Raw genomic sequence first — 16077 nt, 5'->3', positions numbered from 1 at the left:
ATTTTCTCCTGCATCCCCACCCTGTACAGATGAGCCAGCCGTGGTGCCATGGACAGGGCTCTGGCTGTGCATCCTAAAGAAACCATCACTCTCACCAGTATTCAGAACGGAATACAGTTTGGAGAGTGAAATACATTCAGGGAACTCCTACACTAACTGCTTGAACTTCCTTGACTGCTTGGGGGTCACCCATTTCCTCTCTACCAGCATACCCTTAAGCTGCGGGGTGACCATATCTATAAATGTGCTATCCACAAAACTCTCAGCCTCGCAGATGTACCACAGTGACTCAAGCTGCTGCTCAAGCTCTGAAACCTGGAGCTCAAGCAGCTGCAGCTGACGATATGGTTTTCAAGGACATGAGAAGTGTCCTGGAGTTTCCAGATGGAACAGGATGTGCACTCCACAGGACCAAGCTGCCCTGCCTTGCCTCTATTTATTAGACTATTAGATTTGTGACTTAAATAACTAAAGACTCACGAGCCACTTACCAATCAGTAACAGTATAGGGAGATTAACTGAAATGTTTTACTTTACGCTTATTTTCTAAATACTTTAGAATTTAATTTACTGAAATTCAGAACTCTTTAGTGCTGCTATCCCCTAGGTTTGATTAATTAATTGAACACTGATTGTGAATGATCAAATTGACCTTAGTTGTATGCTAATTAATTGATCCAGTTTTACTTTAAAGTTGATTAATTTAAATAAAATTCTATTAGAATAAAAATTCAAAGTGTACCAGTGTACTCACCACATCTGACACCTTGTCCTGTAACATCACTTCACAATATATCCCTGCCTCTTGCCGCTGCTCCTCTCTCCAGTGTGCTTTGCTGCTCTGCCTCCGCTGGAGTTTCTTGCACTGTATTTAAAGGCTGCTCTCCCGATGGGCTTTGCTGCTCTCCCTCCATGGTTTCACTGCTGCTCAGCTGTAATCTCCTTCACCCCACAACCCTCAGATATCTGCGCTCCTCTAATTCTGGCCTCTTGAGCTGTCCTGATTTTAATTGCTCCAGCTTTGGTGGCTGCACTTTCAGTTGCCTAGGTACTAAGCTCTGGAATTTCCTCCCTACACCTTTCTGCCTCTCTACCTCTCTTTCCTCCTTTAAGACACTCCTTAAAAACCTACCTCTTTGACCAAGCGTTTGGTCATCTGACCTAATATCTCCTTATGTGGCTTTGTGTCATGTTTCATTTTATAATGCTCCTGTGAAGCTCCTTGGAACATTTTATTACGTTAAATGTGCTATATAAATATAAGTAGTAGTTGTTGTTGTCGTTGCTGATTAATCACTTTGCATAAAGAAGAACTCTACCTTTGGTCCTGATTTAAACTTTCACTCATCTGTTTGAGCAAGCTGAAGTATAATAACAAGATGCATTCAAATGTAAAGAATGAAAAAGGTTTGTTTTATGGAACTAAATTCCTATATAATAAAACTTCTTGGATATACTTCCTATCTGTTACTCTTTCAGAGTCCAATATCTTTCAAATAAAAGTGATAACCATATCGACATCACTAATATTTGTGACAATTGTTTGTGGATGTGCTGGAGTCTATAAATTTTGGATTGAAATTGTTCTGCTTTATCGACACTATTTCTCAAAGGATGAAACCATTGGAGGTAAAACAAATTCTAGGTTACAAAATCTTGATGGAATTCGCCTACACAAGGATGTAAACATAACTGGAGTAGCATTTCTTAATTGTGAATCATATATATTTGGAAAAAAAATCCTGCTTCTAATCTCTTCACAAATAAACAGTCCCATAATCATTGAGAACCACAGTATTCTAGCTCTATTCTAGCTTGTTTTAGTTAATTCCAAACATATTATTAATTAAAAATAGGTTTCTACATTTCTTCAGATGAATTTTATGAGAAAATAACAAAATATCATTTTGGAATAATTTTTTATCTGCTACCTTTTGAACCTCAGTATGTTTGTGACATGCTACTTTGTATTTTCCAGAAGTTACCATAAGTATTTTAATAATCCTTGTCTCTTTATAATGTCCACGCTTGTTTGCGTTTTAAATATCTATTGGATAATAAATGGGAAAAAGACTTAAAACTCTGCCAAAAACAAATCCAGAAAGGGAGTGAGGATTGAAAAAGCAATTAGAAAGGTTTTGATAAAAAATGAAGGATGGCTGTAAAATTAACAGAAGGTTTTAGTCTTCTTTGGGAAACTCTTCAAATGGCTTGTGAGTGATGAATGTGTAGCCTCAGTACTTAGAATATTTATATTTCTCTAAATTGCATTAACTCACATATGGACAAATTGGAACCTCTTGCACCTAATGTTGTGCTTGTAACTACTAGGAAAGGGACAAAGAAAAAGCCCTAGATTTTATTTCTGCATACTAAGTGGATGAAATTGGACATGGGTATGGCAGCAAAACAGGTGGAATCACATTGATCAAGAATTATATGACACGTCTGATATTCAAATTCTATTAAAGTCAATGGAACTGAATGTTGGATGGAGCATTTAACAGGCGAGCAATGCAATACCTCTTGTTTTGCATCCTCTGCACATGTCCAATTTAACCTCCAATATGTCTAAAATTTCAAATGTAATTTAAAAATGTGGATTTTATCCAAATGTACTCCTTTTCTGTCCGTAACATAAAACTTTGGAAAATAATCAAAATGGATCAAGAAAGTAATCTCCATTCTCTTTTTTCCTCTCCTGCCACTGCTTCCTCCAACCCACCACCAGATGGGGAAGAATTTGATGCCTTTGTTTCATATGCAAACGCTTCTTCCTTGGAGGAGGATGATGAGGGTGACAATTATATTACAGAGGAGAGGTTTTCTCTGGAGCTTCTTCCATCCGTGTTGGAGAAGCAGTATGGATATAAGTTGTGCCTGTTTGAGAGGGATGTACTGCCTGGAGGAGGTGAGTGCTCTTTGTATTTGTTTAATTTGTTTTAATTTGCACTGTATTTATTTTAGACTGTATATATTGTAAGGATTGTCGCAGTGGCTAAACCCGAAACACTACACGTGTCGTGTCTCCCACCCATCCTCCTCCTCTAACCAAAAAAAAAGGACTCTTGTGTGGAGGGTTTGGTAAGGTAAGGTTTTCCTTTATTTTTTAAAAAATCTCTTTTGTCAGTTTAGAGCGGAGGGGATGGAAGCTAGGGCAGCTGCATGCTCCTCTTGCAGGATGTGGGAGGTAAGGGTCACCGCTTGTGTCCCTGCTGACTTCACCTGTGAGAAGTGCACCCAACTCCAACTCCTCGCAGATCACGTTAGGGAACTGGAGCTGGATGAACTTCGGATCATTCAGGAGGCTGAGGTGGTGATAGAGAGCAGTTATAGGGAAGTAGTGACACCTAAGTTACAAGATAAAGGTAGCTGGGTGACCGTCAGGGGAGGGAAAGGGAATAGGCGCACAGTGCAGGGATCCCCTGTGGCCGTTCCCCTCAATAATACGTATACCGTTTTGGATACGGTTGTGGGGGGGGGACCTACCAGGGGCAAGCCACAGCGGCCAGGTCTCTGGCACTGAGCCTGGCTCTGTGGCTCAGAAGGGAAGGGGGGAAAATAGGACAGCGATAGTGATAGGAGATTCAATGCTTAGAGAAACAGACAGGAGATTCTGTGGTTGCGAACGAGACTCCTGGATGGAAGTTACCTCCCGGGTGCCAGGGTCAGGGATGTCTCGGATCGAGTCTACAGGATTCTTAAGGGGGAGGGGGAGCAGCCAGAAGTCGTGGTACACATCGGTACCAATGACAAAGCTAGGAAAAGGGATGAGGTACCTGAAAAGCGAATATAGGGAGTTAGGTTGGAAGCTAAAAGGCAGGACGAACAGGTTAGTAATATCAGGATTGATACCGGTGCCACGTGCTAGTGAGGCTAGAAACAGAGAGCGAGTGCAGCTGAACACGTGGCTATAGAGCTGGTGTAGGAGGGAGGGCTTCAGATATGTGGATCATTGGGATACCTTCTGGGGAAGGTGGGACCTGTACAAGAAGGACGGGTTGCATCTGAACTGGAGGGGCACCAATATCCTGGGCGGGAGGTTTGCTAGAGCTCTTCGGGAGGGTTTAAACTAGTTTGGCAGGGAGATGGGAACCGGAGCTACGGATCAGTGGATGGGGTAGCTGTTGAACAAGCAGATACAGAGTGCAGAGAGTCTGTGAGGAAGGTTAGACAGTTGACAGGGCAAAGTTGCAGCCAGTATGATTGAAGTGGGTTGAAGTGTGTCTATTTTAACGCAAGAAGTGTCAGGAATAAGGGTGATGAACTTAGTGCATGGATCAGTACTTGGAGCTACGATGTTGTGGCCATTACGGAGACTTGGATATCACAGGGGCAGGAATGGATGTTGGATGTTCCGGGGTTTAGATGTTTCAAAAGGAATAGGGAGGGAGGTAAAAGAGGTGGGGGAGTGGCATTGCTAATCAGGGATAGTATCACAGCTGCAGAAAGGGAGGTCGTCAAGGAGGGTTTGTCTACTGAGTCAGTATGGGTGGAAGTCAGAAACAGGAAAGGAGCAGTCACTTTATTGAGAGTTTTCTATAGACCCCCCAATAGCAACAGAGACACGGAGGAACAGATTGGGAGGCAGATTTTGGAAAGGTGCAGAAGTAACAGGGTTGTTGTCATGGGTGACTTCAACTTCCCTAATATTGATTGGAACCTCCTTGGTGCAAATAGTTTGGATGGAGCAGATTTTGTCAGGTGTGTCCAGGAAGGTTTCCTGATTCAATATGTAGATAGGCCGACTAGAGGGGAGGCTATGTTGGATTTGGTGCTTGGCAACGAACCAGGCCAGGTGGCAGATCTCTCGGTGGGAGAGCATTTCGGTGATAGTGGTCACAACTCCCTGACCTTTACTATAGTCATGGAGAGGGATAGGAGCAGACGGGATGGGAAAATATTTAATTGGGGGAGGGGGAATTACAATGCTATTAGGCAGGAACTGGGGAGCTTAAATTGGGAACAGATGTTCGTGGGGAAATGCACGACAGAAATGTGGAGGTTGTTTAGGGAGCACTTGCTGCGACTGCTGGATAGGTTTGTCCCGATGAGGCAAGGAAGGGATGGTAGGGTGAAGGAACGTTGGATGACAAGAGATGTGGAACAGCTAGTCAAGAGGAAGAAGGAAGCTTACTTAAGGTTGAGGAAGCAAGGATCAGACAGGGCTCTAGGGTTACAAGGTAGCCAGGAAGGAACTGAAGAATGGACTTAGGAGAGCTAGAAGGGGACATGAAAAAGTCTTGGCGGGTAGGATTAAGGAAAATCCCAAGGCGTTCTACACTTTTGTGAGGAACACGAGGATGGCCAGAGTGAGGGTAGGGCCGATCAGGGATAGTGGAGGGAACTTGTGCCTGGAGTCGGAGGAGGTAGGGGAGGTCCTAAATGAATACTTTGCTTCAGTATTCACTAGTGAGAGGAACCTTGTCGTTTGTGAGGACAGCGTGAAACAGGCTGATATGCTCGAACAGGTTGATGTTAAGAAGGAGGATGTGCTGGAAATTTTGAAAGATATGAGGACAGATAAGTCCCCGGGGCCAGACAGGATATACCCAAGGTTATTACGGGAAGCGAGGGAAGAGATTACCGCACCTTTGGCGATGATCTTTGTGTCCTCACTGTCCACTGGAGTAGTACCAGATGATTGGAGGGTGGCAAATGTTATTCCCTTGTTCAAGAAAGGGAATAGGGATAACCCTGGGAATTACAGACCAGTCAGTCTTACATCGGTGGTGGGCAAATTATTGGAGAGGATTCTGAGAGACAGGATTTATGATTATTTGGAAAAGCATAGTTTGATTAGAGATAGTCAGCATGGCTTTGTGAGGGGCAGGTCATGCCTCACAAGCCTTAGTGAATTCTTTGAGGATGTGACAAAACACATTGATGAAGGAAGAGCAGTGGATGTGGTGTATATGGATTTTAGCAAGGCGTTTGATAAGGTTCCCCATGGTAGGCTCATTCAGAAAGTAAGGAGGCATGGGATACAGGGAAATTTGGCTGTCTGGATACAGGTTTGGCTGGTCCATAGAAGACAGAGGGTGGTAGTATTCAGCCTGGAGCTCGGTGACCAGTGGTGTTCCGCAGGGATCTGTTCTGGGACCTCTGCTCTTTGTGATTTTTATAAATGACTTGGATGAGGAAGTGGAAGGCTGGGTTAGTAAGTTTGCCGATGACACAAAGGTTGCTGGAGTTGTGGATAGTGTGGAGGGCTGTTGTAGGTTGCAACGGGACATTGACAGGATGCAGAGCTGGGCTGAGAAGTGGCAGATGGAGTTCAACCTGGAAAAGTGTGAAGTGATTCATTTTGGAAGGTCGAATTGTTACAGATTACCAAAAGTCCCCACAGCTTTATGGCCATAATCATTCAGACCCCTTTTTGGATGCCAATTTCATTTGAATTGCAGGCATGATTGAGTGAAAGAAAAGCAGTTTATTAAGACACAGATACAACTTAGTAGTCAATAGAGTGGACCACATGTGATGCCAAACCTTTCCTGTTTTAACAGGCTCTACTAGTCATATAGTTGTGAATAGCTTTAGCGAAAAATAAATATAATTAAAATATTATTTTTGTTTTTAAATTATAATATATAAATTCCATGTTGAGCCATGTAATGTAACCAGGTAATCTTAATATAGCAAATAATAGTACACATTGCTCAGCTATGTGCATAACTACAAAGAGTGAGAGAAACAGAGCGGTCCTGAGAAATAAAGATAATTTTACAATTGGGCGTTCAGTTCAGATTGCAGAGGATCAGTATTCATGAGCCAAAGCCTGCATTTACAGTGCTGAATCTGGCTCCCTTATCTTGGTGAAAGAATCATAGACCCAGATCTTTGTGGAGCTATAATTCTTCTACCAGTCTTCAGGAATCCAAAGTAAACAAGCTCTGCTGCTGGAGCAGTTTTATTTCTTACCAGGCTCTCTCCCTCCCTCTATAGCTATATACCAGTAGTAAATTAATGTGTGGAGAAGGGCAGGGGCTGCATCTGCAATTAAAATTCAAGCTGTGCCATCACAGTACGTTTAATTATCTTTCTCTCCCCAGTGTGAGTGCTACATGGCTACCTTGTCTATTTAACAGTCTTTGGAGCCTATATGCCTTAGTCCCCCAAAACAAGGATGTTTCTGGTGGAGCTCAGAATGGACAGGCCTGAGGACCAAAGTAAACTCAGAGTTCATTAGATTAAATCAGGCAAGCTGCGGGCCCCTAATGCAGTTTGCCTGTTGCGACCTTAAGAATTGCAGCTTTCATCCTGCCCAGAGTTAAGTTCAGGAGAGGGAGGTGTGAGGTGATGGGTAGCAACCCTCAACTCTTTAGTGGTGCCAAGAGGAGCATTCCAACTCCTTCCAATTCCACAAAAAGCAAAATTTTAGAGGCTTTGAGCCTTATTTTGACGGACCTTCAATGGCCCCTTTCAGGACTGACCGTTAGGTTGTTCAAGAGTCAGAAATTCCAGTTGGAGTTTCTACATTACAACCTCCAACTACGGCAAAGAAATTTAGGAGTCCGGATTTGAAATGAGTGCAGCAGCACAATATTAAAATTATGCCTGCACAAATTTCAGGCAACGCCAGGGATGCCTAAAAAAGGCCCTGACCACATTGTCAAAGGCCCAAACTCTTGTAAAGATCAGATGTGGGCCTCTGCACTGCAAAATTAATCATTGTTCCTGTTTTAGGCTCCGTTTTCGGTCTCTATTTTTAAGTAATGCTTTCCCACTATCCCTACTTAAATATAACGTTTTTTTTATATTGGTTTCTTGTTGTGCTGGTGTTGTGTGCGATCCTGAGGTGTTGGGCAACTGAACCTTCAAAACAAACTAAGGGTTTCACACCTATAGTGTCAGTAACCTATATTTTTTCATTGCTGATGGTGATTGGTCTGTTATGTGCTACATTTTCTCTTCTTGCTTCAGATTTCCAGCATTTGCAGCTTTTTCTTTGATTCTAAAGTAAACTTGAAAAGCTTGATTTGTACTGACTCTTCTCAGTTATTTCTTCAGCAAATCTCTCAAACTGCTAGCACTAGTATAAAAACAAATTGCACTTATACATAGCATCTTAGCATAGTAAAATGTCCCAAGATGAGTCACAGGAGCATAAAAAAACAAAATTTGAAACAGAACCACCTAAGGCAAAATTGATGTGATGTGCTTGGGTGCATGGTGGCAGACAAAATGCAGAAAAATAAATGCATAGCACATAAAACAATATTAGCACAGCTTAAAGCTATCTATAGTTTCTTATTAAAGTTAACCTTTACCTCATTAGCGGTGTTAAGTCCTTAGCCTTAGACCCTTAACATGTTTATTCGATAAACATTGAATATATAGTTATATTGGGAGGAATTTTATGCTCTCTCCTGCGTCGGGTTTGGAGGCGGGGAGAGCATATAATTGGGCGAGATGATGGCGGGGTACCCCCTGACACCTTTCCACCTCCACCCAAATTAAGTCTGGGGCAGTAAGGCCTATGAATAGCCTTCCTGTCCGCCACCAATTGAGGCCTTTAAGTGGGCAATTAATGCCCAATTAAGGGCCTCATCCTGCCGCCACTGGAAACGGTGGGCGGGCCTGTCACCACATGGGGAGCACGGCAAGCATCCCCATGCTTGCTGGCTCGAGGTGGAAGTCGGCGGGTGGGGGTGTGGGGGGGGCGGGGTGGAGGGTCTCTCGGTAAATGGCACTTAGTGCTTGAACGAGGGACCCAGCATCAGGAAGGTGAGCCCATTGAGAGCCAACACCTGCCCTTGCTGCCTACTCCCCTACACCCCACTCCCCCGCCACCTCCACCCTATGAAATCCATCCCACTGTGGCTTATCTGTGACCTCGTTCCAGGGCCTCGGATGAGTCCAGTACTGGAAGCAGCCACCGCTTCTGCGGTGGCGCTACTAAGTTAAAGAGCTGCCAGTCTCTGATTGGCCGACAGCCCTCAGCAAGCGAGATATTGGTTGCCAGGTTCCTTGATCACGGGGAAGGCCTGCTGCTGTTCACTTCAGTGCCGAATTGGCAGTTGATTTGGCGGGCCTTCTCCAGAGGAGGCAATGCAGGCCTCTTCCTGGTGCTTTTGCTGGTGGTCAAGACCCACGTTGCCAAGACAAAATCCTGACCATTGTGTCATTGAGTACGGTAGATTGTGGTTTTTAGATAGCACAGTGTAGTTCTATTCAGTTTCACACTTTTTACTAGTTTTTCCTGTTCCTATATATGTGGAAAAATGTTAAGCAACCTTTTTCACATTAATTTTTAAATGGTTTGATAGGAATATAGGAACAGAAGTAGGCCATTCAGCCCATCGAGCCTGCTCCACCATTCAATACGATCATGGCTGATCATCCACTTCAATGCCTTTATCCCACACTATCCCCGTATCCCCTTATGTCATTGGTATTTACAAATCTGTCAACTCTGCTTTAAACATACTCTATTACCGAGCTTCCACAGCCCTCTGGGGTAGAGAATTCCAAAGATTCACAACACTCTGAGCAAAGAAATTTCTCCTCATCTCTGTCCTAAGTGGCTTCCCCCTTATTTTGAAATTGTGTTCCCTGGTTCTAGATTCCCCAAACAGGGGAAACATCTTGGACTCACTCAGCAGGTCTGGCAGCATCTGTGGAAAGAGAAGCAGAGTTAACGTTTCGGGTCAGTGACCCTTCTTCGGAACTGACAAATATTAGAAAAGTCACAGATTATAAGCAAGTGAGGTGGGGGTGGGGCAAGAGATAACAAAGGAGAAGGTGCAGATTGGACCAGGCCAGATAGCTGACCAAAAGGTCACGCAGCAAAGGCAAACAATATGTTAATGGCGTGTTGAAAGACAAAGCATCAGTACAGATTAGGTGTGAATACACTGAATATTGAACAGCAGCAAGTGCAAACCTGAAAAAAAACCTGAAAAAAACAGTGGGTAAGCAAACTGAACAAACTAAGATGAAATGAAATAAATGCAAAAAAAGATTGTAAAAAATGCAAAAAAGAATGTAAAAAAAAGGAAGAAAAAATAACTAAAAATGAAAGTAAAATGGGGGGCTGTCATGCTCTGAAATTATTGAACTCAATGTTCAATGTTCAGAGCATGACAGCCCCCCATTTTACTTTCATTTTTAGTTATTTTTTCTTCCTTTTTTTTACATTCTTTTTTACGTTTTTTACAATTTTTTTTGCATTTATTTCATTTCATCTTAGTTTGTTCAGTTTGCTTACCCACTGTTTTTTTCAGGTTTTATTTCAGGTTTGCACTTGCTGCTGTTCAATATTCAGTGTATTCACATCTAATCTGTACTAATGCTTTGTCTTTCAACACACCATTAACATATTGTTTGCCTTTGCTCCGTGACCTTTTGGTCAGCTATGTGGCCAATTTGCACCTTCTCCTTTGTTATCTCTTGCCCCACCCCCACCTCACTTGCTTATAATCTGTGACTTTTCTAATATTTGTCAGTTCCGAAGAAGGGTCACTGACCCGAAACGTTAACTCTGCTTCTCTTTTCACAGATGCTGCCAGACCTGCTGAGTGATTCCAGCATTTCTTGTTTTTGTTTCAGATTTCCAGCATCCGCAGTATTTTGCTTTTATTATATATAGGGGAAACATCTTACCTGCATCTATCCTATTTATGCCTTTAAGTATTTTGTACATTTTAATGAGATCACCTCTCATTCTTCGAAACTCTAGAGAATACAGGCCCAGTTTCCCCAATCTCTCTTCATAGGACAGTCCCACCATTCTGGGAACAAGTCTGGTGAATTATGGCAATAATATCCTTCTTAAGGTATGGGGACCAAAACTGCACACAGTACTCCAGGTGTGGTTTAACCAAGATTCTGTACAATCGAAGCAAGACTTTGCTACTCATGTACTCAACTCCTCTTGCAATAAAGGCTAACATACCATTAGCCTTCCTAATTGCTTGCTGCACCTGCACATTAGCTTTCAGTGACTTATTGACGAGGACACCCAGGTCCCTTTGTACATCTACAAGGAGGTCTAATACATATGAAGTCTATTGAATCACTTTTAATTATTTATATACATGTACCTTTTAAAATATACAACATTTTAAACACATTAAAATATGTGCTACAGTTTTAGTACCAGACCAAACCTACAGCCCAATAAGTTAAATAATGCATATATTTATCAAGTAAAATGTATATATCTAGTTGCTGGGTTAGGCTAGACATTTATCTTGTGGGCATGAATTTTAACCCATCCCAAAGAGGTGAGATGAGCACTTCCTCTATGACACCTGCTTTAAAGTGCTCTAAATTAGCACATAATCTTTGCATCCTGTTTTGAAAGAATGAACTTCATACTCTGTTCTTTTGAAGTGGAGAGCTAGTCCACGATGGCATGGTAGGCTCTGCTGTTAATATGGAGATAATAAGCAATAAACCACTGGCTCAATCCTAAAGAACTAGAATTTTCATGTTTATGATTCTGTCAAGCTCCTGGATTCTGAACATGCTTAGATCATGAAATACTGTCAATAGAGAGCGACCAGGACATTTGCAGTTGGCTGCTCTCATAGGGCAGAATTTTGTGCGGCCATTTAAAGTGGGAATGGTGTCAAGGGATGGAGAATAGCATTGGAAGTGTCCGCTCGGAAATCCAGCATCATCATAGGATCATCGAGTTATACAGTACAGAAACAGGCCCTTCGGCCCATCGTGTCTGTGCTGGCCATCAAACGCACCGACGCGACAGGAATGTATTTGAAATTGTAGAACACTGACTTTAAATACATTAGCATCTCATTCATCACGGTTTTATGGGAGGGCGTGGGATTAAGTGGACTGTGGGCGGCACTCATACCTTTGGGTTCACGAAAGCTCGCAGCATCAAGGCGAGACTTCAGTCCTGTGACAAGTAGGCAGCCATGACCAGCACTGCATAGGGGACAGGGGGTGCAGAGGCCATTTTCGGACTGCAGTGCTGTGCGCTCTCCAAGGGAGGGTGAGGGGGTTGGGGTCAGGGTCTAGGAGGCTCTGCAATGGGGGGGGGGTGAGATGTGTGGTTCCAAATACTGCTGAATAAAAGGCAAGAGTGGACAGCGAGGGCCATCAGGGATTCTACCAGAAGAAGTAGCAAAACCTCAGTTGTCAGGGCGGCGTTGTCTCTGCATTGGCAGTGCTCTGGAGGCCCACTTATCACCTGGCATGGATCTCATACACCCTGTCTTTTTGGGCCCCCATGGTGTGATGCGGTACCTTTGATGGAGGGAGGGCCAGGAGACAATTGTGCCTGCCCGAGCAGTTCCACAACGAAAGCAGCAGCAGCCGGCCATGCCAAGAAGGGCCCACCTGCGCTAGGGAAAGTACTGGACTCGAATCAGCTACCTCCAAATATCCAAGCGGCATTGTTGGTGAAGACTACTCCTCTCCAGGGAGGCCATCACCAACTTAAGCACTAAAATAAAAGCAAAATACTGCGGATGCTGGAAATCTGAAATAAAAACAAGAAATGCTGGAACCACTCAGCAGGTCTGGCAGCATCTGTGGAAAGAGAAGCAGAGTTAACGTTTCGGGTCAGTGACCCTTCTTCGGAACTGACAGATATTAAAAATGTCACAGGTTATAAGCAAGTGAGGTGGGGGTGGGGCAAGAGATAGCAAAGGAGAAGGTGCAGATTGGACAAGGCCACATAGCTGACCAAAAGGGCATGGACCAAAGGCAAACAATATGTTAATGGTGTGTTGAAAGACAAAGCATTAGTACAGATTAGGTGTTAACGGACTGAATATTGAACAGCAGCAAGTGTAAACATGAAAAAAAACAGTGGGTAAGCAAACTGAACAAACTAAGGTGAAATGAAATAAATGCAAAAAAAAGTTTGTAAATAATGTAAAAAAGAAAAAAAGAAGAAAAAAGAAAAAAACAACTAAAAATGAAAGTAAAATGGGCGGCTGTCATGCTCTGAAATTATTGAACTCAATGTTCAGTCCGGCAGGCTGTAGTGTGCCTAATCGGTAGATGAGATGCTGTTCCTCGAGCTTGCGTTGATGTTCACTGGAACACTGCAGCAATCCCAGGACAGAGATGTGAGCATGAGAGCAGGGGGGAGTATTGAAATGGCAAGCGACAGGAAGCTCAGGGTCCTGCTTGTGGACCGAGCAGAGGTGTTGTGCAAAACGGTCACCCAGTCTGCGCTTGGTCTCCCCAATGTAGAGGAGACCACATTGTGAGCAGCCAATACAGAATACTTGGAAGCTGTGGCTACCAGCTCCTAAAATGTCCTTGCAATTCCATTGGAAACACTGTCAGCCATGTTTTATACACAAGCAAAATATAAAGTAAAAACTAGTAGTGCTGGAAATCAGAAATAAAACCAGAACATGCTGGAAATACACAGCAATTCAATTGGCATATACAAAGACAAAAAACAGGCAATTTGTGTAACATAGGCCAGGATTTTATGGGTCCCCGCCCCAAGGCGGCATTGTAGGTGGGGTGGGGGTGGGGGGGGGAGACAGAGGCGGGGATCCCCCCCCCTGCTTTTTGACCCCGGTGTCAGGAGCCCCAGCTTCAGCACAAAATCTAGCCAATAGTAACATTTTCAGACAGGAGAAGAGCTTGGCCTGAAGTTTTCACATGATTTCCTCCTAGAAATCAATGTAATCGTGGCAGAATTGAATGCAATAACGTTAAGGAATTTTAAACATAATTGCTTTGTAGCCACTAGAGTATCTGTGATCTTTTATGTTGATTCAAAAGTCCATTCATGCAAAGCAGTCCTCACTCACAAAACTGGCCACCTTTCAAGTTAGAATGATGGGTTTCTGCTGATGGTACCCATTCAAGCGTGTTTATCATATTGTGTCCAGAATTTCACAAGAGTCTCGCGTTAATCACCTATACTTGGAATGACCAACAGTTAACTGAAGACAAACTCAGGTCTGTTTCTCTTGCTGCTGCAAATACTTCAAATGATTTTAAATTCAGTTTAAATTATCTAAATTCAGTAAATTACAACAGAGTAGGACACACCCATGTGGTTTCAATTGACTGCTTATTGCAGATCTTATGTAACGGGCACATTAAAACAATCAATTGAAGCCAATTGAAAAGTAAGGCCAAGAGCATTAAATCAGTCAGCTGAAAATGCCTCATTTCCTAGCAATCCCATTCTTTTGTGATTCTGGAGAATGCCCTGTTCCATGATTGATTACATCTGTTGTTTCATGTGAGATTTTACATTAGGGTTTATGCTAATGAGTTTGCAGAGAAAGTTGAGCATAACTTCAGTTTGGCAAAACCAGCACATTCTGGGCGCAGTTTTCCGATTACACCCCTAGTGGAAACTCCATATCCTTCTGTCCATCTAACCCACCTAATCACAGTATTCCCTTGGTGCAATTCTGATAATCTTGTTTCACATTTGTCGACAAGAACATGTCTAGTTCTTTCTTGAAGCTCATTAAAGTTTCTGATTCCATCACCCATGCCAGTAATCTATTTCCCATACTCATCACCTTTTTTTAGTAAATTAGTTCCTACTGCATTTCCTTTTCTATTTTGTTCTCCTTGAATTGGGTCATATGTACATTCCCTGAATCAGATTGTGAGATAAACAGACATTTTAGTAAATTAGAGTGGGGAAGGGAAGAGATCCAATGAATGAAGAGGGATTCAATGTGTTAAATGTTCTTCGACCGACTGAATCGAAAACTGGTTGTTGACATAAAAAATCCTCAATAAGCTAATGCAGACATGTGGAAAGGAGAACAGAATGTACCAACAGTGGAGGAGGGGGGGGGGGGGGAGGCAAAGAAACTGACTTGTTCGTAAGGGCATAAGAAATAAAGAAAAAACTGGAGAAAGCTGAAGTGTGAAATTTAAACCTAAAATGCAAGCAATGCACAGTAAATCTTCCAATCACGAGAACCCCCTCCCACAAGCACTCACCTGTTATATCACAAATCTGTTTTCTATTTGACAGTTTTCCCTTCATTTAACACATTAATGGCTGGAATTTGCTGAAACTTGCAATATTACTCTTCTCTACTCCATTATTATGGTGCGGAAATTCCTGGAAATAATGATGTGAGTGGCTTTCGCCATAATTTCCTGGCACTTTAGCACTGGTCCACAAAGACCCTCATGAAAAACGTTGTACAGTTAATTATCATAATTAAAATCAATGTTGGTATTGAGCTTGCTGCATTAACACCACTGTGAGCACCACAGCCACTTAAACCATTACAGAATGGTGCTGGAGGGTTCAGTATGTTTGGTGCAATTCCAAGAATCATAGTTTACTGTTTCAATTAAGAAATTATTACGTTAACCTCATAAAGTGTTTTTTTATTATTCAGTATGCAATACTGACAGTGTCTAGGGTCAATGGTGCAAAGTGCAAAGCCACAGGAATTATATACAAGAGCAGAAAATGCTGGAAATACTCAACCAGTCAGGCAGATTCTGTGTAGAGAAGCAAAGTTTACATTTGAGGTCGATGACCTTTCATCAGAATTGTTAGAAATTTAACATTATTATCAAGTACGGAGTCTGAGAAATGGCTGGGGGTGGATGGCAGGGGACGGCAACGGGTAGGGCAGGGGGGGAGGTGGATGTGAAAGAAAGAACAAAAGGGAAGATCTGTAATAGGGTGGAGAACAGGAGTAGCACAAGGGATGATGGTGTAAGGCAAAGTGAGGTGTTAATCGAACAATGATGAAACAGGTCCAGAGGAAGCGTATATGGTTACAGCAAAATTATCATCTGCACCCGATCACTGAGAAATGGGAGAATTACATAAAGCTGGTGGGAGCAATTTTCCAGTCCCTAGTCTTAAACAGCCATCTGAATGTGACTTTGTTTATATGTTGTTTGGATTGTTAACCCTACGCATTGTGAATATTCACATTTATACCATTTTAAAATCTAAATAATAAATTAGAAATAAAAAGTGAAATGCTAGAAAACACTCAGCAGGCCAGCCAGGATTTTCTGTTTATATTTTAGGTTTCTAGTAAGCACCATTTTTTGCTTTAGTAAATTAGAAATATCTCTGGGATTACAGACTGCTAGAGCAATTTGAGACTAAAAGCCTCTGATTTCTGTGTTGCT

At 42.6% G+C, this 16077-nt stretch overlaps 1 protein-coding gene across 2 annotated transcripts in view; it reads left to right on the top strand.

Moving 5' to 3' along the window:
* Positions 1-16077, top strand: part of LOC137371363 (interleukin-18 receptor accessory protein-like) — a 74312-nt gene that overhangs the window by 54522 nt on the left and 3713 nt on the right. Inside the window, exons 9-10 of one of the 2 annotated variants that reach the window (XM_068033831.1) lie at positions 1480-1629; positions 2732-2911. In XM_068033831.1, the coding sequence (XP_067889932.1) occupies positions 1480-1629; positions 2732-2911 (330 nt within the window). The remainder of the gene's footprint in view (positions 1-1479; positions 1630-2731; positions 2912-16077) is intronic. The other variant, XM_068033832.1, reaches the window with a different exon arrangement.

Source organism: Heterodontus francisci, chromosome 6, assembly GCF_036365525.1.
Source record: "Heterodontus francisci isolate sHetFra1 chromosome 6, sHetFra1.hap1, whole genome shotgun sequence".
NCBI lineage: Eukaryota > Metazoa > Chordata > Chondrichthyes > Heterodontiformes > Heterodontidae > Heterodontus > Heterodontus francisci.
This window is presented reverse-complemented; position numbering and strand designations above follow the sequence as displayed.